Source organism: Astatotilapia calliptera, chromosome 11 (assembly GCF_900246225.1).
Source record: "Astatotilapia calliptera chromosome 11, fAstCal1.2, whole genome shotgun sequence".
NCBI classification, from domain to species: domain Eukaryota; kingdom Metazoa; phylum Chordata; class Actinopteri; order Cichliformes; family Cichlidae; genus Astatotilapia; species Astatotilapia calliptera.
This window is the reverse complement of record NC_039312.1, coordinates 34,182,208-34,206,819: the sequence shown is the minus strand read 5'-3', so window position 1 is coordinate 34,206,819 and position 24,612 is coordinate 34,182,208. Positions and strand designations below refer to the sequence as shown.

The window sequence follows — 24,612 nt, the reverse complement described above, 5'->3', positions numbered from 1 at the left end:
TTGCAGTTTTTTACATGGCCACACGGGGGCAGTGAGTGCTGGCGCCTCTGATGCAGCCCGCTCTTCTTCCCTAGTTTAGCCTGACGTATTTCCGTTTGGAAGTTCAGCGTGCGTTAAGCTAAAACAGCAAAACAGTTTACAGTGTATGAGTGTGTGTGATGTACTTTTAGGACAAATGCACAGTTTTTCGTGTCTACGGCAGGATGCTCGTGTCCGCTAAGTGTCCGAACCGGAGACTTGTGCGCTGCAACTCAAGCTAACGCCTCATCTGTAGCTGGAGTTAGCAGTCGGCTAACTCAACCTGCTGTTTCTGTCACAACAAGAGCGTTTGAGAAGCGGTGAGTGGACTTCAGAGACGGTTGTGTTGTGTCTCCTCTAACGCTCACACTTTGTATAATGCAGGTGTAGTAGTGGATGGATAACTACGCTGTAATATGAAAACTGACAGTATTGGTGCAAAACACTGCGGTTTGAAACGACGCTGAATCCAGATCTGCAGTTAAAGGCGAAGTTATTGGAAACTTGAGCTTGTTTAACGAAACCTAAATGTGAGGAAACATTTTTATTTAGTAGTTTTGCAAAAAAAAAAAAAAAAAAAAAACAACCACTCACTGCTCTGACTCTTTAGCTTTCACAGAGGTTATCAAATCTAGATTGTCAAAGGTTAATGCTGAAGGTTTGTAACTGGACCTGGTCTGAATGTGGGAAAGGCAGCAGGGAAATCATCTCTTTTTGCACATTTACTGTCCTGGAGCATCCTCCAAGTTGAAGCTGACATGTTGGCTGGCTCCTTTCAGTGTGGAGGTGTAGCATCTCCATTATGAGCTCCTTCACGTCCTGGTTTCTAAAGTCTCCCTCTTAAACCCAGATTTTAAAAGCCTGGATAAAGTTGCTTTTACTTTTGTTCTGCTGTAGATGCTCCAACAGTCATAGCATTGCTGCCTGTTTTTGTGTTTTCACAAAGGGATTCACTGCAGCTCTACAGTTTAGTAAAGTTTTCCCTTTCTAAGGGTGATCCTGTCCATATTTGAAAATTCTGGATAAATCATTTCAAATTTTGTTTTTATTTTTTTAAGTTGCAGTGATCTGTGACTTAATTTAAATCCCGTCCTGGAGTCTGTTAAAACAAGTCTGGTCAAATGTAAAAATCTGTTAGCCTTTTTAAAACAAACAAACAAACAAACTAATTTGTTTACTCATCATATGGCCAGGTGTGGTCCACATGTGCAGAACAGTATCTACAGTGTTTTAGATCATTTGAACAGTGAATCATGCAAAGCCAGTCTAGGTCATCTTTAAAGAATAGTGTTTAAAATGATCCTTATTTATCCTAAGCTGGGCCTTGGTGCAGCCCTCCATCCACCCTGTGTCTGAAAAGAGCCATGCTGGCTCTATTTTGATTCAGCCTTTCTTTACAACAGCATTCTTTTGATTGGCCGCTTCATGCAAACAGCAACTTGGCGGATGCTGTGCTGATAACCATATTAAGGATATCCTCTGTGTGGGACATCATACATCTAGAGGAGCTGAAAAAGGGGTTTTGGCTCCCAGGCATTACTTATACATATGTTGACCTCATTATCTAAAACTTTGGCGATGTTTAAAATGATCACCCACTGGAACGCTAATTATATAAGAGAAAGTAAGGAAAAATATGTAAGATCCTTTATTTGTTAATTATTTTAAGCTCGTTCTGCAGTCTTTCATGAAGCTGCTGTGGGATTATTTTCTTTGGGAATCAGTTCATTCTTAGGAAAACTTTTTGAAAACATCACAGCCTTCTAAACCTTTATTTTTCAGGCCTTGTATGAAGATAATGGTAACCAGGTACCTGCGCATGTGTCTGTCGCACCGGGACTTTGGATAACCCTGTTTTTGTTCTGTGACTTTGCTCTTTCAGAAGACACCATGGCCAATCTGGAGCAGTGGGTGAGCGACCGTCTCCACGACATCCTCGGGCTGAGTGACAGATACGTGTCTCAGTTCATGATCGGCACTGCTCGGAAAGCATCGAGTCCCGAAGACTTTGTGGCTCGCCTCGAGCAGACGGGCACGATTGACATCGACCAGAGTGTGGCCGCCTTCGCAAAGGAACTCTTTGAAAAGGTTCATTCATGAAATTCTACCCGAGTTCCCTGTGACGTTCACCAAAACTCATTTTCTTTTAGCTCTGGTGGTTTAAAAAACCCTCTAATGTTGTTTTACTGTTGCAGGTTCCTCATAAACAGGTCGTTGAGAAACCGTCCCGAGCGGTGGAACGGCAAGCGATCGAAATGGAGAGGAAGAACCGGACGTACACGTTACTGGAGGACAGCGACGATGCCGATGAAGATGCTGCGAGGGAGAAACAGAAAGGAAAAAAGAAAAGCAAAGACAAGGAACGCGGGAACAAGAGGAAGCACATCAGACAGAAGAAAGGCAGCGAGTCGTCCAGCGAGGAGGAAGCACCTAAAAGGTAATCTGCTTATTTTCTGCTTTTTTAAGATCTTGGTGCTTTTTTGTTTTTTGTTGGGTTTTTTTTTATTACGATAATTTACATTCATATTTATTCTTAGTTGTGGAGGAGAGATAGACACCAGTGTAAAACTATGTATCCTGTTCTCTAACATCAGGGATAAGTCAATTCAAGACGACCACAAGACAGTAAAGAGAGAAGAGGAGGAAGAGGAAGAGTGGGAGAAGGAAGAGAGAGAGCGACTGCAAGACATCGAGGAGAGGGATGCGTTTGCCCTGCGAGTGAGGGAGAAAGACAAGGAGAAGACGCGCAACATAGCCGAGAGGACGGACAAGAAGGTGGGCACGCAGCTCTTTTACGGTCTTTCACAGGTGACCTTGTGTCTCACGCAGGCAAATATTTATCCTGTTGTTTTGTTCTCCACAGGCTTATGAGGAAGCTCAGAAGAGGCTGAAGATGGCTGAAGATGATCAGAAGAATATGGTGGGTGGTACGGGACAATTTGTGCGCTCATTGATTCCTGAAATGGACCTCAGTTGCTCAGCTGTGTGATAAGGTTTCCTCTTCCTCTTTAAAGTTGCCGGAGTTGAGGAAGCGCTCTCGATGGGAATATCTGAAGAAGAGAGAGTCGGAGAAGCTGGAGGACCTGGAGGCAGAGATCGTGGATGACGAGTACCTCTTCTCCACTGAGGAGCTGACAGAGAGGGAGAGGAAGGAGCTGGAATACAAACGCACCATTCGGGATCTAGCTAAAGATTACAAAAAGGCCGGTGCCAAGGAGCAGGAGGAGAGAAAGAACAGATACTACATGCCGGAAGAGAATAGAAGAAAGGTGGGAACGAGGAATGTCACATGTAGAAACTCGTCTGACTGCAGTTGTCCATATATTTACCGTCTCTCCACACTTACAGGAGGTGCCACAGAGGGACCTGGAGTTGGAGGAAACCCCCATGGAGCTGGGAGGAGAGCAGGGTCGCTGGGAGGAGGAGAGGCTGAAGACGGCCTCCCTCAGCTTTGGGGCCAAGAAGGAGCGAGAGCAAGGAATGAAGCAGGAGCAGGAGAAGTACCAGCTGATCCTGGAGGAGGACGAGATGATCGACTTTGTCACCACCGCCATTACCATGAAGGGAACTCGGTCTGAAAAGGTGACGCTCATCAGATTCCTTATTCTTTTTTATCGTTGTGGGTCTCATTTAATTTTGATCTAGTCTGCAGCTCCGTGTGCAGTACTGATTAAAAGGAAATATCTGCTTATTTTCACCGTCATAGCCGGCGTGCAGGCGTTACACAGCCTCCTGCCCAGCAGCAATAGTTTGTGTAATTTCACCGAGTGCTGTGCTTGATGGAAAATGCAAAGATACTAATTATTACCCGTTTAGATATCATATCTGAAATACCAGCTCTTTCTCAGCTGCATTTAAAAACAAAGAAAAAGACATGAATGGAAAAAAAGTATCAGCAGAAAAAATGGTGACCACCTATTTGTTAAGATTACGTGTTGCATTCGGTTTTTACCTCTTAGACAGATGGACATATTTTTAGATTTGTCCTGATCTGCACTTTTTAACATGAATGTTCGTTCTTCTTGCCTTATTCCCAATGTTCAGCTTGGAAAAGTATAGAAAATTACCACATAATTACATTTCTTTAAAAATATGTACATTTTCTATTTTAAAAAAACTCTTAATGTAAGCATAGAAGTGTAGAACCAAAGAAACATTTCCCAGCTCGGTCTAACAAAAATGTTCATTTTTACTTGAGAGTGATTTTTAAAATTTTCCACACGAAGGAAATTCCTAAATGCAGAGAAGCAGGTGATTTCCAGTTACAGTAATAACAGCAGAGGGGAGAGTCCACTGGCTAAGCCCCAGTTTTTCATGTATTATATCCCATAAATGACACAAGCCTCCGGGCCTCTTGTTTCACCACTAGATGGCAGAACTGATGATCTAAAAAAGCAGCCTCAGTATTTGATCCTTTGCCTGATGAGCACGGTGAAGTATTTTGGACTGTAGTGTTACATGACCTCTGACATCAGCGGATGTTGAGATCTGATCAACTTTTAAGTCATTTTTTTGAACTTGTCAGTGAATCTGAGGAAATAACTACGAAGAACCAAATCTGCAAAGTCAAAACATAATTATGCACCTTAAACGGATCAGAATTTATTCGTTTCCGTTTTCATTTCCATGTTTCTTTTTGCCTTTCTGCTTCAGCGCACAAACGATCAGGTTGACTTCAGAGAGTGCAGTGGGATCAGCCTTTCACCTGTCAGATCATCAATGCAGGTCTCAGAATAATGAATGCCTGCGTTCAGAAAAGAGCTGAAAAACCAGGGTTATTTTGGGTGTCATTTGCATGATGACACAGAAATCCTTAGAGAGGCGTGTAAACAGAACGAGAAGTAAAGAAATTTAGGGAAATAAGAAGAGACTACGTGCAAAAATAATAATTAAGTGATCAAACACAGAAGCCAGTTCATACAAATGTTTTGCATTTAGTAACAATTTAATGTATTTGCTCATGTTTTCACGGACAGTTTCAGCCACATGTGTGTTCCCAGGGTGCAATGCAGCCTGTGTTGTAGTGTGATCTTTGGAGTGATGAAAGGCTGTATTACAAGGAAACATGTTTGAGTTGGTGGAAAAACGAAAATATCTTCCACCTGCGTGCCTTTTTATATGAGTGTAAATAAAAGAACCAGTCGACTGTGTCCTTCCAAACCTTCTGTAAACATCGCTGACACAAATTCGCCTCCGATTCAACCCGACGAGTACACTGTGCATTAGTGTTATCTGTGCAACAAGGTTTCATTTATTACTGAATGATTGTTTTTAAATTAATCTTTTGTAATTATATTTAAGCTTTTCTTTGGTGACACCGCAGGGACTGCACTTATTTTCCTTGTACTTGTTACAGTGAAGAGATTGTGATTCTTCTGCTTCACTGTAAAAACTCAAACTGCCTTTTCTTCTGACCGTGTCACGTTCAGGATCAGGATGCTCCGGCTCTGTCGCAGGCTGAGCTGAAAAAACAGTCAATGCAGGAAGTCCGACGCAGCCTTCCCATCTTTCCCTACAGAGACGACCTGCTGGCCGCCATCCACGAGCACCAGATCCTCGTCATCGAAGGAGAGACGGGCTCGGGGAAAACCACCCAGATCCCTCAGTACCTCCTGGAAGACGTGAGTGTAGAATTTAAATGTAGCTTCATATATTCACGTATTAAACGTGTTAGAGAACAGCGACTGGGGTACCCAACCGAAATATTGGCCTCTACCTCTTGGAGTAAAAAACAAAGTCCACCACATTGTCCATGTATCCTAGGATGTTGAATTATAGACTGCTGTTCCAGTGTGAAATATTTACTTTCCAGAGTAAGGAAAATCCTGAGCATCCTGAAAGTGCTGTCAAAGTAATCCTTAAACACTTTCCATCAGGGCTACACCAAAGGAGGCATGAAGATTGGATGTACGCAGCCTCGCAGAGTGGCAGCCATGTCAGTGGCAGCCAGAGTAGCAGAGGAAATGGGTGTGAAGCTTGGTAATGAGGTGAGCTTAGTACATGACTACACCAACACTTGATGTGTTACTGCACCTTCAAGCAGACTGAAATTGAGTGTTTTACTGTCATCCAGGTGGGTTACAGCATTCGTTTTGAGGACTGCACATCAGAGAGAACCGTGCTCAAATACATGACAGACGGCATGCTGCTCCGAGAGTTCCTCACCGAACCGGACCTGGCCAGCTACAGGTGCCATTAATGCGTCTGTGCCCTCTGCTGGGTTTTTATGTTGCTTTTCATGAAGAGCAGAAAGCACCTAAAAGTAACAGTGCTGACATGGGAGAGTGTACTTCTGTACTGGCTGCTCTTTACGTGTTTAAGTAGTTTATGGAAGCAGGGTAAACGATTCTCATAAACCATTTTCTCTATTAAATCTACATTCTGGGAGCAAAGTAATGCTGCAGAGGATTTGTGGAGTTATGTAGGCTTTACTAGGAAGACAGGGCAGTTGACTTTCAGCCTGCAGACACAACCAGGCGTGCACGCTTGTTAAAGATTATCTTGGTTTAGGCAGGTACACAGTCTTAAAAGTAGGTAACTTTACCAGTACTGACCTTCTCTGTTTCTTGGCCACTACCTTTTTCTTCTGTGGGGGGTTTGGAAACCTCATCTGATTTAAATTTGGCCTACCTCTCCATCAAGATCATTTGGTCATGCGCCTGTGAGCTGCTAGGCTGTAGCGTCTCAAAATAGCAACCGTTCAAACCAACACTGACATTTTCATAATGTGAATGCAGCAGCAGAGTGGTGGATCTTGTGAACAGAGGAAACTGCAGTGATCACTTCATTCCTTCAGCATGTCATTGGTTCTGCTGCTCACTGGATCTGTCACCCTTGAGCTTATTAGAAAATTGCTCAACCTTAGCCAAAGCTGTCGTCACATGAGCGTCCGGTCAGTTTGAAAAGGAAGGTGACATTTTCTCTCTGCACACAGCAAAGTGCAGGTGGTCTAATCTGGTTTAATCAGACACTTTATTTAGTTTTATAAATCCTCTGCTGGCTTCTCTGTAGTTTGACATTTATCACCGAACCCGTTCGTGTCGATCGTTTTGCTCCCCCCACGATCTCTGTCTGTCTCCCCCCACAGTGTGATCATCATAGACGAAGCCCACGAGCGAACGCTCCACACCGACATCCTGTTCGGTCTGATTAAAGACATCGCAAGATTCAGATCGGACCTGAAGGTGCTGGTGGCGAGCGCCACTCTGGACACCGAGCGCTTCTCCTGCTTCTTCGATGACGCGCCTGTTTTCAGGATCCCTGGCAGGAGGTTCCCCGTCGATATTTTCTACACGAAAGTAAGATTATATTTGAATCCTCGCCACAGTAAACGTTACAATTTAGAGCCTATAAACCAAACTGTGGTGTTGATGTGTGTGTGTCTGTGTGTTGTCTTATCAAGGCTCCAGAGGCAGACTACCTGGAAGCGTGTGTGGTGTCGGTGTTGCAGATCCACGTCACTCAGCCTACCGGAGACATTCTGGTCTTCCTCACTGGACAGGTGCGCTTCATATCATATTCCCAAGAGATCCAGAGCTTCAGACACGACTGTGATGCTCTGCAGCAAACATCAGACTGAAATCTCTCTCAAAGAGTTACACCTAGTTTAACATCATGTTCTCTCCATGCTTTCCTTTGTGTGCAGATGTTTTTATAATATAATCACATTCTAACTGATGGCTGTGAAACAACATTGATCTTCACGTGTTCTGTAGAATAGTTTGGACATACCACTTTATCAAAATCCTGACACAGAGGATCGCAGGTTCATAATGTGAAAGTAAAGTCTTTATTAAATATGGCTTAAGTGAATAAGAAAATCAGCTGATTTTAATGAAACTGATGAAATTGCCTTCACTTACCTGAATCCTTTTTCGTTTCTTTTTTCGTGGAATGAGGAAAAAGGTGAAACGACAGAGTCGCTGTTGCTCAGGACGATTCTTTCTCCATAAACTCTTTGTCACAGTGAACACATCACTTTCTGTGGAAACTTGATTTTCCCATGTGGCTCCTGCAGCACTGATAAAACACAATGAACGTCAGAAAAAGGCCACAGTGAACCTGAAACAGACCTGATCTAAAACCAAAGAAGGATCAGAGTGAGCTTGATCATCCATGCATGCGTTCATTCATATATTTCTATATTTATTCTTAAGATTTGACTCTGTTTTTGTTAGAAAACAGGTAAAATCCCACGTTCACTCTGAGAAAGTTGATCTTGTAAATTCTACAAGTTTAGAAAACTGTCCTGACATGTACGGATGCAAAGGGAAGGAGAGGGATCAGAACAGATATGTTAGAAACACGGGTACAGTGTCCTTGTGTGTGTCGGCTGATTGTTGAGCCTTGCTGAACGCGTGTCTTGCAGGAGGAGATCGAAGCGTGTTGCGAGCTGCTGCAGGAGAGATGCAGGCGGCTTGGTTCTAAGATAGCAGAGCTGCTCGTCCTCCCCATCTACGCCAACCTGCCGTCTGACATGCAGGCAAAGATCTTTAATCCTACTCCGCCTGGAGCGCGTAAGGTGAGACAGTGTCTTATTTCTGAGAAGCTTTTATTGTTTCTTAATACAGCTGCCCTACAACTAACAGGTCAGTGAAGTACTAATATTTCATTTTGGCTGACACAAAATAGACCAGCAGTCGACCATGACGGGTTTTTGTTAAACCCTTATTTAACCAGGATACCAGAGTCTTGATTTAAAATCTGTTTGCACAAGTGTCCTGGTCTGTTTACTCTGCCAGCTGGATCAGCCTCGGATCATTTTCCTAGACTGGAATATTCACAGTTTGCACCAGCTCATAACAATCACAACAGGCTAACAGGCCTGTTTTTTGCTTTGTTTTGATGAGAGCTGCTGGAGCATTGCAAAGTATCATTAGCATTATGCCAATACGGTGTTGAATACTTGACATAATTTATTAGCTAGCGTGCCTTAGTTGGGAGTTGGATTCTCTGGGAGAAACAGTTGCTTCTCACAAGTCCATCTCACAACCACAGCTGTGGTCCCTGCTGGTCTGCCTCCACTGCAGATGTCTGATGGTGCAGATGGAGGTGAACGGATCTGCGCTGTAATCACAGGGTGAAACCAAACGCTAGCTGTCATGCACTGCTGAACGTGAACTGGATGTGAGGCTCTGAGTGATGTTGGGACAAAGGGAGCTTCAGTTAAATCTTTCCACAGGTTCACCTACGAAACCTTCAAACTTTTAGGCTCTCGCTGGCCCAGGTCGTTCTTTCAGTCTTGACTCCAATTATAATCACTAGAAACATGAATCCTAATTCACATTCAAATTTGTTTGACTGCCCAATCTTAAGACAAAAGTTTCAACCACAGATGATCTTAGGTTAAAAAACGGCAGCTATTAAGACCTAAAACAATTCCAGCTGTTCAGGAGATTTGCGTCCCGTAATCAAGGTGAGCTAAAGCATTTAGTGCTGCGTGTAAACAAGGTTAAGTGTTATATATAGTGTGTGAATGTGTGTGTGAATGGGTGGATGACAGGTTGTGTAAAGCGCTTTGGGGTCCTTAGGGACTAGAAAAGTGCTATACAAATACAGGCCATTTACCATTTACCATATTGGTACATTAAATTCCACTGAGTCAACCCGTCGTATCCTTTGATTTTACAGCTTCTCTGTTAGAAATCCTAGTAAATAAATATGAGCTTCCTGCAGTTGTAAATCATGTTTTTGACGTCTTTTTTTTTTTTTAACCTCTCATTTATCATCTGGATTTAATCTTTGTTGGTGCAATGTTTTCTAACTTTATCTCTCGGTGTTTCTTTTCTTATCAATCCAAGGTGGTGGTGGCCACCAATATAGCAGAGACTTCATTGACCATAGATGGCATCATCTACGTCATTGACCCTGGCTTCTGCAAACAGAAGAGCTACAACGCCCGCACAGGCATGGAGTCACTCATTGTTACACCTTGCTCACGGGTAACTGCTTTTCCTTAATGTTTAACTAGCAGGAAATCAAAGTGAAGTGACGATAAATTTAAGCCATTTCCTTTTATTGCTGTTCTAAACAATGACGGGTGCATCCTTGGGATTGGTACAGGCTGGTCTGTGGGGTTAGACCAGTCTTCACCACCATGGAGGTACTGAATGGAGTCTTTGTGTCTTTAAATATGAGAGCTCAAAAAGTTTTGAATGAATTTTGATAAAGTTCTTTAAGTGTTTATTAATAGAACAAAGAAAAGTTGAATGCATATATACAAAATACAAAAGTAAATGCTACCCGGTGTGAGCTGCGTGGGTGGAGCTTTTACTTACATATCACTCTAATGTGAGATAAACTGTTACATAAAAAACTAATATTTGGAATATAAATATATTGTTTATACATATTATATTGTTTAAAGACCAAGTCCTAGAAGCTGAATTGAAGAGAAATGATGTCTCGTTTATTAGCTTCTCTTTATTGGCTCACTGTTAAATTGAATTCCTTCTCCTTGTGCTCAAAGTGCTGAATGATTAGCCAACATCATAACTTCATAGTACCATTTTATCCTAATAGAGCACTTTGCTCTCAGACTGCAGGTCTACTTGTGTTCTTAGAGTTTCTCAAATTAAAATGGGAGGCAGAGCCTTCAGCTTCCAGGTCCCTCTCCTGTGCAACCGACTCCCAGTTCAGGTTCAGGAGACAGACACCCTCTGCTTTTAAGAGCAGGCTTCAAAATGTCCCTTTTTAAAAAAAAAAAAAGCTTATAGTTGGGGGTGGATCAGGCGACCTTGAACCATCCTTTAGTCATGCCGCTGTTTGAGGCGAACCAAATTAACTGAACTACAGGTGTGAAATCACCTGGAAGGTCAAACATTTGCTGAACTTTATTGTAGCTGCAGCTGAGACATCGAAAGTTCGGTTCAGTTGGTTGGATTTCTCGTCTGTGATTGCTTTTGACTCATTCGTTGTTTTAAGGTGGATTGATTTTGGAGTTTTGTCTCCTAACAAGGCAGCTGGTGCAAACCTGTTTTGTGAAAACATCTTACTGAATATATTTGATTTGATCTGACTCGCACTGTTTTGGCTGCTGAAAGCAGCCCGTGGTGAAATTGTCTTTGAAATATAATCAAAGGTGGAGGAGGGCCTGATTGGCACACTCGAGTCAGCCAGAGATCCTCAGAAGAACAAACCTCTCCAGCTTTCCAAAGAAAAAAATAAATAAGTAAATCTCCTGATAAGCTTGTGGACTTGTGGGACTGTAAATCACTTTGACCCAGGTCAAACATAAAAATACTATGTTAAAGAGACCTCAGAGATATTCTCCACTGGCTTCACAGACATGTATTGTAGCTCAGGTGTGGTGGTGTATTAGTGCAGGTGATTTATCTGTCTGTTTTTTTTCTGTGTGTTTAACTCTCAGGCTTCAGCCAATCAGAGAGCAGGCCGAGCAGGCAGAGTGGCTGCTGGGAAATGTTTCAGGCTTTACACAGCCTGGGCCTATAAACATGAGATGGAGGAAACAACTGTGCCTGAGATTCAGAGGACCAACTTGGGAAATGTAGTCCTGCTGCTAAAGAGTCTAGGTAGGGGAAGAAATGGGGATCCTGTGATTTTAAAACACCAGGTGGCTGCTGTTGTGTAGTGAGCTAATCTTTTTTCCTTGCAGGTATTAATGACCTCATTCACTTCGACTTCATGGACCCACCTCCTCATGAGACTCTAGTCTTGGCTCTGGAGCAGCTCTACGCCCTGGGAGCCCTCAACCACATGGGAGAGCTCACAAAGGTGCAAACCTGGAGACGCTCTCTATATTTTTAATATAGTCATATATATTTATAGAATTTCTGCAATCACAGGTTGCTTATAGACATTAACCTTCACAGTATCGTGATGTGAATATGCACCGTCCGACAGAGTTAATAGAGGCCAAAAACAAAGCTAAGGGAGGGTCGCCAAAAAACTCCACCAAAATCAGATCGCACAGATCCCTGGGTATGTACAACAAAGAGCTGGTGAACTATCTCATCCTATATTTGAATCTGCAACAGGCGCTGCAGAGTTGGACATATTTTACATTCTTACTGTAACTTAAGCTGCGGGAGAGAGATACACCACCTTTTATTTTTACAGGAATAATCTGTGACCATCTCTGCCAGGCTGCATATTTGCATCACGTACTTTGCACACCTGATGCTCGTAAGGCTGTAAAATGGCTTCCAGCACTGAAGAGTCACTCACTTCCTTGATCGAAAGTGCTGATGCATTTTAACTTTTATTACCAATCTGATCGTGTTAATGAGTAATTATCAGGGACAGGAGGATGTTTTTAAGAGCGTGTGTAAAGGTGTCATTAGCCAGTTTTGTAGGTCATTGGGTTTGTTTGTTTTTTTAATTAAATGAAGTGTTTATTGGTATTTAACTCTTTCTTTCTCTCGGTCTCTTTTTGGGGCGGCTCAGCTGGGTCGCAGAATGGCTGAGTTACCTGTGGATCCCATGCTGAGTAAGATGATCCTGGCCTCAGAGCAGTGAGTCTCCAGTTTGATTGCATCATAGTCACCTGCTTGAGTCTGTACTACCTGCCAAATTAGCTGTTTATTTATTCAGTCACATTGCACCATGAAAGCGTTAAACTATTAATTATCAGGAAATCTGATTCCCACACTTTATGTACAGGAAGCTTGCATGGTTTGTTGAAAGATTTGTATGGCGAAGTTGTAGAACAGGTAAGCTTGTGTGCACATATTAGCATAATTCCAGTCTGTCCCTCCATCCTCACATCTGTGCTGATTTTAGCTGCACGTGGAGTCTCAGTTGGGTGAGCTGAAGGGTGTCTTTGACGAGACGAAGGCTAGAAATAAAGGTTAGAAATATGGTTTAACACAAGTCGCTGCGGTTTTTACCAACCAGAACACGTCAGTGATGCTCGGTCACTACATCAAAACCGTAACCGTAAGGAAAGAGAGCATCACGACACATCTGTGTGTGCAGATTGTGTCTTTAACGCCCTCACTGTCTTTGTATCTCGGACATCTCGTTTTATGAACATATGCAGTAAATGGTAAATGGCTTGTATTTGTATAGCGCTTTTCTAGTCCCTAAGGACCCCAAAGCGCTTTACACAACCTGTCATCCACCCATTCACACACTGGTGATGGCAGCTACACCCTGGGGCGCACTGACAGAGGCGAGGCTGCCGGACACTGGCGCCACCGGGCCCTCTGACCACCACCAGTAGGCAACGGGTGAAGCGTCTTGCCCAAGGACACAACGACCGAGACTGTCCAAGCCGGGGCTCGAACCGGCAACCTTCCGATTACAAGGCGAACTCCCAACTCTTGAGCCACGATCGCCCCCCAGTAGAAGATGAAGATGGACTAGAGCAGGGGTGGGGGAACTCCATGCCTCGAGGGCCAGTGTCCTGCAGGTTTTAGATGTCCTTGATCCAACACAGCTGCTTTAAATGGCTGAATGACCTCAACATGTCTTGAAGTTCTCCAGAGGCCTGAAGTTTCCCACCCCTGGACTAGAGGCTGCTGGTGTCCACCTACTGAGAAACTCAAACAAAAAAACAGCTAGTGTGCTTTCGTTGCTAGTTTTTCCACTGATGACTGCTTGGGAAAAACATCCTGCCTGTAGCTAAGCTGACACAGGATGCCATCATCTTTATCTAACAGAAATAGAACTTCCATTCAGCATCTACAGCGATTTACACTGCTGTGTATTCACTTTCTATTTTAAGTGTTTTTATGCATTTTGTCTCGATTTCTTGTCTGACCTGTTGCTATCATTTCCCATTATTATTAGCATTTATATTAACAATAGAAATTATTAATTTTGATGCACTTTTATGAAACTTTTAAATCTGTCATGCATAAATGAAAGACTTTTTTTGTTTGTTTATTACTCCTGCAAAAACAAAAATCACATGGAAGTCGTATCTGTAGCTGTGCGGACTTTCCCCCTTTCCATAAACAAAAAAGCTGTTGCACTTTAACAAAGTGTGGTCAGTAAGTCTGCCTGAGTCCGGTCTGAAGGATTTATAACGCTCATACACTTACGGGCAGTTGGTTTGGAGCAGCATGTGGCTGAACCTCCACATGACAGAGAAACAGACTGAAAGACTGGATTCAGTCAACTCAACACGTCATTGTTCAGCGAATCAGCCATGTTTACCAGTTAGAAACATGATTGTTCATCACTTTGACAGCAGAACGTTGCTGAATTAAACACTTACACTTATTAGAGTGTTGGAAACTTGATCAGCTAGTTCAAGTTTTGTTCACTAAGAGAATGGAAAGCAGTTTCATCAAAGACAAAGAGAGAGAATTAAAAAAAGAATACATAGGATTTTAATTAGCAGAAGTACAAATGAAGACTGTGTAGGACTGGTGGTGTCTCAGAGGGTGGGCAACATCTCATCTTAACACTCGGGTGGTCTCAGAGTAAACAGCATATGATGTTGAGGGGAAAAATGTGACAAATCCCAGTTAGAGATCAGTGGCAGTAACTGAAGGAAGGCTATAATAAGATGAATGAGTGATTCTACATGACCTTCTTGTAACATTCAGTAGTATGAAGGTAAATATGGGTTTGAGGACACTTTTCCACCGCGGAACAAGACTGATGACAAAACAAAAGTGTGATTCACAAGGTTAAAACATGACTGTAGAGATTAAAATTGGATTAAACTCAACTTATGGACTTCTGTGTTTACATCAAACAAAAACATTATGTGCGGCCTGTGAAAGCGGGTCTGCTGTGGAGGAAGAAATGCAGTCTGTCTAATGTGTGGGTATAAAGGATGCAAGCAGGTTGAGTGAAACAGTTCCTTTAAAACCTGAAAAATGTGCATGAATTCAAGACTCGCACAGAATTTCATTTCGGGAACATTTGTTTTTTTTCTCCAGGTACAAATGTTCGGAGGAAGTGTTGACGATCGCGGCCATGCTGTCTGTAAACAACTCTATCTTCTACCGTCCCAAAGACAAGGTGGTGCACGCCGACAACGCCAGAATGAACTTTGTGGTGCCCGGAGGAGACCACCTGGTGCTGCTGAACGTCTACAACCAGGTATAAACTCAGCCGGGTAACATCAGGGCTGGAGATATGTTTGACGTTTAGAAACACATTTGATGCTGTGTTGAAGTTGGCAATCTAAATTCAGGTAAAATCACTGATAAAGACACAAGTATCAGGGCATCATTTTAGAGGCTGATTTAAGAAACACACTCAGCACTGGCTCAGCGCACAGTTTGATTATTGTGTGCTGACTGCAGCTGTGATATCTTCCTCCCACAGTGGGTGGAGAGTGGTTATTCCACACAGTGGTGCTATGAGAACTTCATCCAGTTCCGCTCCATGCGAAGAGCCCGGGATGTCAGGGACCAGCTGGAGGGTCTGATGGATCGCATTGAAGTCGAGGTGGTCAGCTGTCAAGGAGACAGCGTGCCCGTTCGCAAGGTTAGTGACACTGATGAACTACAGTACAGCGTTAGCTGTTCCCAGGCAACAATATGGAGTCTTATTATCAGTCACTTCATATTAATAAGGAACTACAGCTAGTCCCACTCTGGGCTTTAGCTTCATCTGACAGCTGCAGCACTGCTGAGTGAGGCCTTTTTGAGATGGAAACACAGATTGAGATTGAGCATAACTTTGCAAACAAAGACTTGTCTTATCTGCCACGCTCTGGGAAAATAATACCAGTGATATTTATAGCTTGTACAGAACGAGAAAAAGGAAAGTTTGAAGCCTAATCTTGAAAGTAGAGATAGTGTCTGTCTCCTGAATCCAAACTGGAAGCTGGTTCCACAGAAGAGGGGCCTGAAAACTGAAGGCTCTGCCTCCCATTCTACTTTTAAATACTCTAGGAACAACAAGTAGGCCTGCAGAGCGAGAGCGAAGTGCTCTAATAGGGTGATATGGTACTACAAGGTGTTGATGCATGCTCAATCATCCAGGTAAGTAAATCCCAAAAAGTTGATTCTGTTCATCTGGTCGTAGCATTTTGTGGGAGAAACGTGTCGTGACTCATCAGCTGACTTCTTCAGTCTCAGCTGACTGCAGGTTTCAATCTTATAAACAGTACATTTGCATAATGACTGAAACCAGCCCACTGAGGGAACAATGGGCTGGGAGGTCAGTTCCTTGATCATTAATATACAAATTCTCATTACCATTGATCAACAACCACTGATCAAAGTTCATTGATCAATGGCCAAGAATACCATTCACAGAGAGTTAAGGAATGGCTGCAATCACAGCATTGTAAGATTGTAAGATGATGACAGATGCACCCTCAGGCCCCCTCTTCGATTAGAGCCTGAGGGTGCATCTTTCGCCATCTTACAATCTTACAACACTACGTCCAGATGAACAGAATCAACTTTTGAGGATAGTACTATAAGGTCATTAAGATAAGATGGGGCCTGATTAAGACCTTGTATTTAACAGGGAGCCAATGAAGGGAAGCCAGTACAGGAGAAATCTGCTCTCTCTTTCTAGTCCCTGTCAGGACTCTTGCTGCAGCATTTTGGATCAGCTGAAGGCTTTTCAGAAGTTTTTAGGACTTCCAGCCTGGAAGTAATAAATGCATGAACTAGTTTTGCAGCGTCACTCTGAGACAGGATATTTCTAACTTTAGAGATGTTGCGCAAATGGAAGAAAGCACTCTGGCCTATTTGTTTAATATGTAGCACTCTATTTTATTAGATTAAGCACTAATTAGCTGGCATCTGTATCTGTGCTGTGTACTTAAGCACATTATGGATTCTCCTTACAAAGCAAGGTTGCTTTTAACTCTCCACCCTCTCACCCAGTTATCGTCTTCCGGTTTCAGAACACTGACATGTAAAAATCAAGCCTTCAATACTGGACTTCACAAACTAAGTAACTATATTCATCTTTAAAGCGGCAGCAACAAACATAAATGTTAGATTGTTAGTTAAATTATTAATTGTTATTAATGAGAGTTGTCCATATAAAAACAATGCTAAAGTAAAAACTACGAGGGCTGGTTTGGTATGCCCTGACTCAACCATTTGATAGAGAATTGGTCTTTATTTGTGGATGTGTTTTCTTTACATACTTACATCCTGACACATCCTGAAAGCAAAAGCTGAAACTGGTTATTCAAGAGATGGGATGGTTCCTCTGGCACATTGTGACTCAGCGAGTTGCTGTGCTGATAAGATTATTAATGTTGTTTACAGTCTGAAATGGCACTGCCGGGTTTAACTGTTTTTAGCACCGTGGCCTTTAAACAGTCAGATATTTCAACCAGGATATAATTAAGAATGAGAACATTTTCTAAATCAGACTTGGAACCGACCACGTTTCACAGCTGCAAGTTTCTTGCCATCAGGAAGCACATTCACTAAAAAGTTTTGTCCTTAAATCAGTGGTTCCCAAATGGTTGTGGCAGTCGTGCAGTATTAGTACACTATACAGCTGCACAAGAAGCTAGAAATGACCTGTCATTTTTGTGTGTCGATACTTTTGTATGTACTCATTTACTCTCAAAACTGACTAAAAAACACTTGTGCCAGAGGGTAAAAACTAACATCCCTCTAAGAGAAAACTGGCTTACTTCTAAAGAGTGTTGGATCTAAACCAGAGGGAGTAAGACTGATTTTGTGAAGTGTTTGATGACTCAATGGAAGCAAAGTATTTGCTAGTGGAGTGGCAACAATCTTGAAAACTGGGAACTAGCGCGACATTTGCCATTTTTGATCTGCCAATTTGTCAGTAAAATCAAAACAACTAATGACATGCCACATGACTTAGAGACTGTGTAGTGCACGTATGATTGGAGATAGGCCTTGAAATAATTTCAGCTAATTTACCTAGTGAACAGATGTTGCTGTTTTTAGGGTTTTCTGTCCTCATCGGGCATATCGGAGCTCTGTGTTTTTTAACATCCATGCAGAAGCATATAAATCAGCCCAGCCACCGCTTTCATCACCCTCTGGAACTTGTTCTGATATATGGCATAGAAATATTTTACTATATCTCTTAAAACTTCATTTGTATTATAATTTTTAATTATTTCTGCCCGTGTTACAGCAAAATGCCCGAGTAACGAAATCCGCTGGCTCTGATTGGCTGAGCCTACAATGCCTACAATGCCTTCCGAATCATGTGACAACCCCTTGGCTTCCATACTTGCGCTTCGCTGTTCCACTTGAACGACGTATTGTTGTTCTAGTTAGCAATTAGCCTATAGCCTATCGTTCAGCATCGCCTCACTCAAAACGCGCAACGGGTGCTTCGACTTACGAAAGTTTTGGACTTATGAACGAATTAATTTCGTAAGTCGGGGTTCCGCTGTATTCAGATTTCTCCAATTGATGTTTCTGAGTTAACTTAAATAATTTCTTCCTCTTGACCATCAGCACATCTAGACTCTGACAAGACTGTCGAAAAATGTCCTACCATTAATTAATGCTTAAATTAAATATAATCAACATGTCTATGGTATCTAAGCAGATTCTTACTCTGGATGGCATTACCTTGGCCTCCAGTAACGCTGTGAGGAACCTTGGAGTCATTGTTGACCAGGACATGTCCTTCAACACACATATTAAACAAACATGTAAGACTGCTTTGTTGCATTTGTGCAACATCTAAAAACAGAAACTTCCTGTTTCAGAGTGAAAAACTAGTCCATGCATTTATTACTTCTGCACTGTGCTATTATTATTTATTATTGTCAGGTTGTTCTAAAAGCAAGGTTACTAACAGGAACTAGACAGAGAGATTATATTATCCCATATTGGTTCTATTCACTGGCTCCCAGTTACATCCAAGATCAAATTTAAAATAGTTCTCCTCACCTAGATCGTCTTTCGTCCTCTGTATCGTTGTAGGTCTTTACCTTAGAATATAAAGTATCCTGAGTAAATACATAGAATTAAATGGAATTGTTTCTGCAGCTATAGTTTTAAAAGACACTATGCTCTACTTTTTTATTGGTACATCAGAACTATTAATATTAAACCGAATAAGATGAAATGAAACAAATGAATGGTACAAACAATCCAGGGGAGTCGATGCAAGGTAAAGATGAGTTTCACGACATAATGAGAGAGCGAGGAGAGAACAGGGTAACAAAACCACCGGAAAGATGAATAAAACGGAGTCAATGTCAGAAACGTAGTGTAGGTAGTGACCTGTTCGAGGAGTAATCAACACCATTTCATATTTGCTTCTGCTTTGAATGTTCACAGGTAAACATCAGTGATGCAGTGCAGTGAATGTGATGCACAGGAGGGTGGAAATTTAAAATAATCTGAAGGCCCGAGGGCAAAAAATTGCTTCATTTTTCTCTGACACAAGATTGATGATTTTGTTGTAATGTCTTCCTCTTCTGTGAACAGTGATTTTACTTGCTTCACGTTCACGCTCCAGTACAGCTCAGAGCAGCTCCTATATTGCTCAAGGACAAGACATTAACAACATAACAAGCTTTAAAGAAATCTGGATTCTGGTTCTGTAACTAAAAGAGTACAAGGATCTGTCAGAGCAAGCCTGTAAATCATCAGCAGGCAGAAGCTGTGTGAGTTTCCTTCACATACCTGTACCTGTGTGTGCGGTGAACACCTGAAGTATTCGCGATAAGGAGAGGGCGTTTATTTTCTTAGCTGAGTCACACCTCTTCCCTTTGCACGCTGCCTTCACTCAAGTCAAACATCCTACAGCTTATAGAAAAAAAGACGACGCACAACTTACTTAATGATATTAAATGATAATTGGCGTAAGGAGGATTGTGTGTGTCCAACGTTTAAATCCAGGAAGCATCAACTTCTCAGCTCCTCTACACAACACATAAAAAGCCGAGTCAGTCATCTGATGATTATTCCGTTTTGAAGTGAGAGACAGTTAGGTTACATGCTACATGACTTGTACGTGACAGCTGCTGTCTGTCTGCTGTATCAGCAACTATCAGCACGCCCATGAAGGCGCCTGACACCACCCGGCCTACGTTACAGAAAGTGTGAGTGTTGTAAGGAGGTTTCACTGTGGAGAGGATCTCCATGGTTTCTGTTTGTGAATCCCACATGGATCCTTTCTCAGACCCTGATGTTTCAGTCTCAGTGCTGATTGTCTTCTTTTCCTTTAGTTTCAAGCAGAACAGTCGAGTTTTTCCACACAATCCAGTAACATCAGAGGATTTCATCTCAGCTAAACGAGAACTGATTTCTCTACCTGTCTACAAAGTTGTAATTGTACAATAACAATATAATAACAACAATAAACTTGCATAAAAAAGTTTTTTATCACAGAAAAAATCCACATAAGACTACATATAGCAACTTTCTATTCACATATTCGCTCATTATACTTCAATCCAAGCAATGATAAGAGCATGGTCTGAAATGCGTATCTGCCCTGACCTCTGCTCAGCAGAAACAAACAAACAAACAGAGTCAGCCGACCTGAGTGGCTTGAGGCAGTTTAGGTGCTAGAACCTCTAAATCAAGGAAGTCAAAAACATTTACATGAGCCACATGCAGCCCGCTTTGATGTTATGTGGATCGGGCCAGTGAAACGCCAATCATCAATACGATATCTTAATACTAGACAAAGAAGTGCTATTTCAACAGTCTTGTGTTTTTTACATGATAAAGATATCAGTCAGCACAACTCTTTGGGCTTCAATTATAAGAAGTAAATGTGTAAAATACAGAAATCCATCACTTCCTTATTTTGGTGTATTGTGAATGGCCATGGGGGAGGTCTTTATCAGTAGGAAAAGCTGTACAACAAAACAGTTCATGTTTTTCTGGAGTCTTTACCAGACCAAGTCAGGCCCCCAGGCCTTTTGTTTGACATAAATCATGGTCACTATTGTATTATAAATAACAGCGGCGAAAGTTAAAAGGTTTAGACTAGAGTTAGTGGTAGACAGTCCCCTCACTCTTATTTAAACCCATCTAAAATCTTCCCTTCAGGCAGGATGGCTGATGTCGTAGTCCTGGAGCTCTTTCACTCTTTTATTTCATTTGCTGTGCCCCGTGCTACCAGCACTAGACTAATTCTGGTCATGCTGAACTATATGAGATGAGATAAGGTGTACTTTGTTTATCCTTAAAGTAGGGAAATTCTTGCACTAGAGCAGCCAAAACATTAAACACAGCCTATAGCAGAAGAGCTTGAATAAGCAGAATAGACATATAAAGGTCGATAAATTACACAACAGAGATCTTAATAAATTAAAAAGTGACATAAAAGAAAAGTTAAAGTTCAGGTTAAATGGGGCAGCTAACCCCTGAATATTCAGATCATAAAACACTGCTTTATTATTTAAAAAAAAATCATTTAATGTGTTTAAGTTTGAAAGACTATAAGACTGTAAAACTTGTTTTTAAGAGTATCTCATAAAATAACCTAGTTTAACCTTCTTCAGCCTTGTGCCCAAAGGTAAATGGAGTGCATTACTCGTACTGTACTGATCAACAGACTGGAGGAACCAGTCATCAATGTGCTGAGTCAGCCACAGGGCTGTGGCAGCTGCTTCTCACGTCTTCTGCTTTATCGTTGTTGTTGTTGGTGTTATTATTAAAGTCTTTATTATCATTGTTGTTATCATTAATACTCTTATTTGACACTGTTACACAGTACTTCATGTGTAACGCTTGTATGGAAGTGTGGAGCTATGAACTGTGGCTACACACAGTGGGAGAAAGGATCAGGAGATCCAAGCACAGATTCAGCCGGGCGGATGGGCTGAACCAAGTGTGTGGAACAGGTCTCAGTAGCTCTGAGAAATCAGCGTTTCGAATGCTGGTCAAAAGTAATACCAAGCTCTTAGCAGAAGATTTGATATTGGCGGTGAGCGTGCTGATGTAGTGACTTGGTAAAGAACATTAGATCCTCAGGTTTTCCTCAGAGGTAAGAGAGGAGGTTAAATACAGAAAATACGTCTGAGTGTCATCAGCACAGCAAAGGTAAGAAATACTTTTGAAGCTCACAAGTAGGTGACATGTATTAAAAAAAAGCAGAACTGGTCCAAGGGTTGAGCTGTGGGGACTCCAGATACGTGGGATGTAAATGAGAACATACAGTTGTTCATGTGAATTCAAATAAGTATGAAAACCATTACGAGAGCCGTGCCAGTGACGCCGGCTCAGCTCTGTAATCTGCATCATCAGTGGTCTCAAAGGTGGGGTTAGCGTCTAGTAGGACTAAAATTCACTGTTGTCACTGGTAATTTTCAGTAATGCTGTTTCTTTGGTAATCGGATTGGAATTTATTATTTGTTTTCCTCAACGCGCTGAAGGAGCTGATGAGCAGCTGTGAATGGACCTGTGGTTATCTGAAACCCGGCAACTCAGGAGGGTTTTTTTAAGCACACGGAAGATGTTGGCTGTGATTGTTTTATAACCGTGAGAAGCTATTGGAAGATGACAGGTAGAATCTCTTTAGGATAATATCGAGTTTGCAGAAAGATGGGCACATGTGACAAACTATATCAACGAGATCTGTTGGGGAAATCGGATTAAACCCAAATAACATAACTGGATGAGACACTTGGGCAGGTTGAAAGGATCCACACTTGAATTTGAACTTTTTCCACAGTCATTGGAAGATACAGCAGGAAAAGCAGACATAGCAGGATTAAGGAGTCTGATAATGGTGTTAACCAAGAGCCTCAGATTGTTAATCAAACCAGCAAAGTTCTTGTCTTTATGGTTGGTTGTTGTGTGTGGTTAGTAACTTCTTAATGTGCAGGTAGCAAACATGGAAATTTGTGAAGACTCTTCTCTTCCCTCCACAGACGTTATCTGCTGTTTGTGTCACAGTCTTGAGCTCAGTTATGGGAAGTTTGTTTTGGGCTGCAGCTCCCCAGTATCTCCTTTCAGACATGAGTTCTTCTAATAAGCAATTAATCTTCTAATAAAGAGTAAATGTTTTATTCTAATCACACTTTGTTCATTGCGTTATATTCTAACGCCATTCTTTTTTGTGCCCAGCGCTTGTGTATTTTTCTTGTTGTTCGTCCCTGCAGAGCCAGGAATCCCTGCTTTATTAACCCATCTGCCCTCCACTGCTTCTTATCCTCCCCTTCTGCAGGCGGTGACTGCAGGATATTTCTATCACACGGCCAGACTGAGCAAAGGAGGCTACAAGACTGTGAAGCACCAGCAGACTGTTTACGTGCACCCCAACAGCTCTCTGTTTGAGGAGCAGCCCCGCTGGCTCATCTACCATGAGCTGGTCTTCACCACCAAGGAGTTCATGAGACAGGTTGGCCTGCTCGCCATGTCATACAGTTTTACTTTTTCAGTTATAAGCTTTTACATATCAGCGACTCCCAGCTGGTAAATAATGATCGGTTAATCAAGTGTAATTGATTAGTGGCACCTGGCTGCAGTAGGGTTGTACGTTTTCACACTGCTAATGCATTTTAAATGCTAAGTTTTGTAAAATGAATAGTAACACAGTGTAATGTGCCATGCTGTTGTCCATTTCAGGCTGTTTAAATAATTTTAGAACTTGCTAAGAGCCAGATGACTATACACAAAATCTCAGAACGAGCATGTAGTCGTCTTTTCCGTGGCTGTTTTATTCCCAACAGGCGTCTAACTCAAATGTTTGCAGCACTTTCTGTTGTTTTTCACAGCATGAGCCTTTCTCTTGTTTCACATCTAAAGGAGCCAGCTGCACCCTTCTTTGAGTTTAGTACGAGTGGTTAATGAGGATGTGTCAGTGTTTCAGAACAATATTTAACTACAGGCATGGCTGCGTATCAGTCCACTGATTAACCTCCACTCGCCTTCTGTCCTCTGTTGCACTCAGGTGATCGAGATAGAGAGCGGCTGGCTGCTTGAAGTGGCCCCTCACTACTACAAGAGCAAAGAGCTGGAGGACAGCAGCAGCAAGAAGATGCCCCGTAAGCAGGGCAAAACAAAAGAGGAGCTGGGCTGAAGTGAAGGTCAAGGCTGTCCACGGCACATACCATGAAAAAAAAGTGCTTCTCACTCAGGACAGGGTGACAGGACGAGGCGCACGAGTCTGAGTGAAAATGGAAAACGTACCATGTTTCTAAGCTGTAACTTGTTTTTTGACAGCGATCGAAATTTGACCCGCATTATTCAAATCACACCAGTATTTTCAAACAAGTTTCTATTTTCAAAACGGAAAGAGAGAAAGGTCGAATGAGAAGTGGGCCACGCACCGACTCTGGTTTAATCATCAACCAGCCGGCAGGGCTGGGTCTCCAAAAAGGAAAAACGAACACGCTTGGATCTGTGTTTCCCGCTCTGATGGCAGCAGTGCGGACTCACCAGCTGGTTTGTGAATCGGCACGAGACTGTTGTGCTTTGACCGCTCGCTTATTCGCTCTGTGTCAAACTGTCACAGCTGGCACCCGATTAAAGCACGCTCACGTGTGAGGCTCCTTTCCTTTTCTTTTTTTTTGGTCTATTTTTCTATGGCAATAAAGTTTTACAATCGATTTGTTTTTCAGCTTAATAATTACTCATCGCAGTAGTATTTGCAGCCTTTTCAACTTGTTTGCTCGTCTGGTTTTATTTTCAGGAAAGTCACAATCGGAAGAAGAAGTTTTAATGTCAGAAAGGCCTCTGGTTTGTAAGGGGCGTATTTTATTTGATTGTTTAAGCCAAAACAAGGCATATTACGCTA

At 42.2% G+C, this 24,612-nt stretch overlaps 1 protein-coding gene across 1 annotated transcript; it reads left to right on the top strand.

Moving 5' to 3' along the window:
- Window positions 1–48: 48 nt before the first annotated feature.
- Window positions 49–24,424, top strand: dhx16 (DEAH (Asp-Glu-Ala-His) box polypeptide 16). The gene is made up of 21 exons (XM_026184445.1): window positions 49–338; window positions 1,901–2,106; window positions 2,214–2,455; window positions 2,613–2,793; window positions 2,882–2,938; window positions 3,033–3,287; window positions 3,367–3,600; window positions 5,448–5,639; window positions 5,895–6,005; window positions 6,092–6,207; window positions 7,106–7,316; window positions 7,421–7,519; window positions 8,387–8,539; window positions 9,819–9,959; window positions 11,387–11,549; window positions 11,633–11,751; window positions 12,424–12,491; window positions 14,874–15,036; window positions 15,265–15,426; window positions 23,041–23,214; window positions 23,767–24,424. The coding sequence occupies exons 2-21, from the start codon at window positions 1,909–1,911 to the stop codon at window positions 23,893–23,895; spliced, it is 3,168 nt and encodes a 1,055-aa protein (XP_026040230.1). The 5' UTR covers window positions 49–338; window positions 1,901–1,908; the 3' UTR covers window positions 23,896–24,424.
- Window positions 24,425–24,612: the final 188 nt, after the last annotated feature.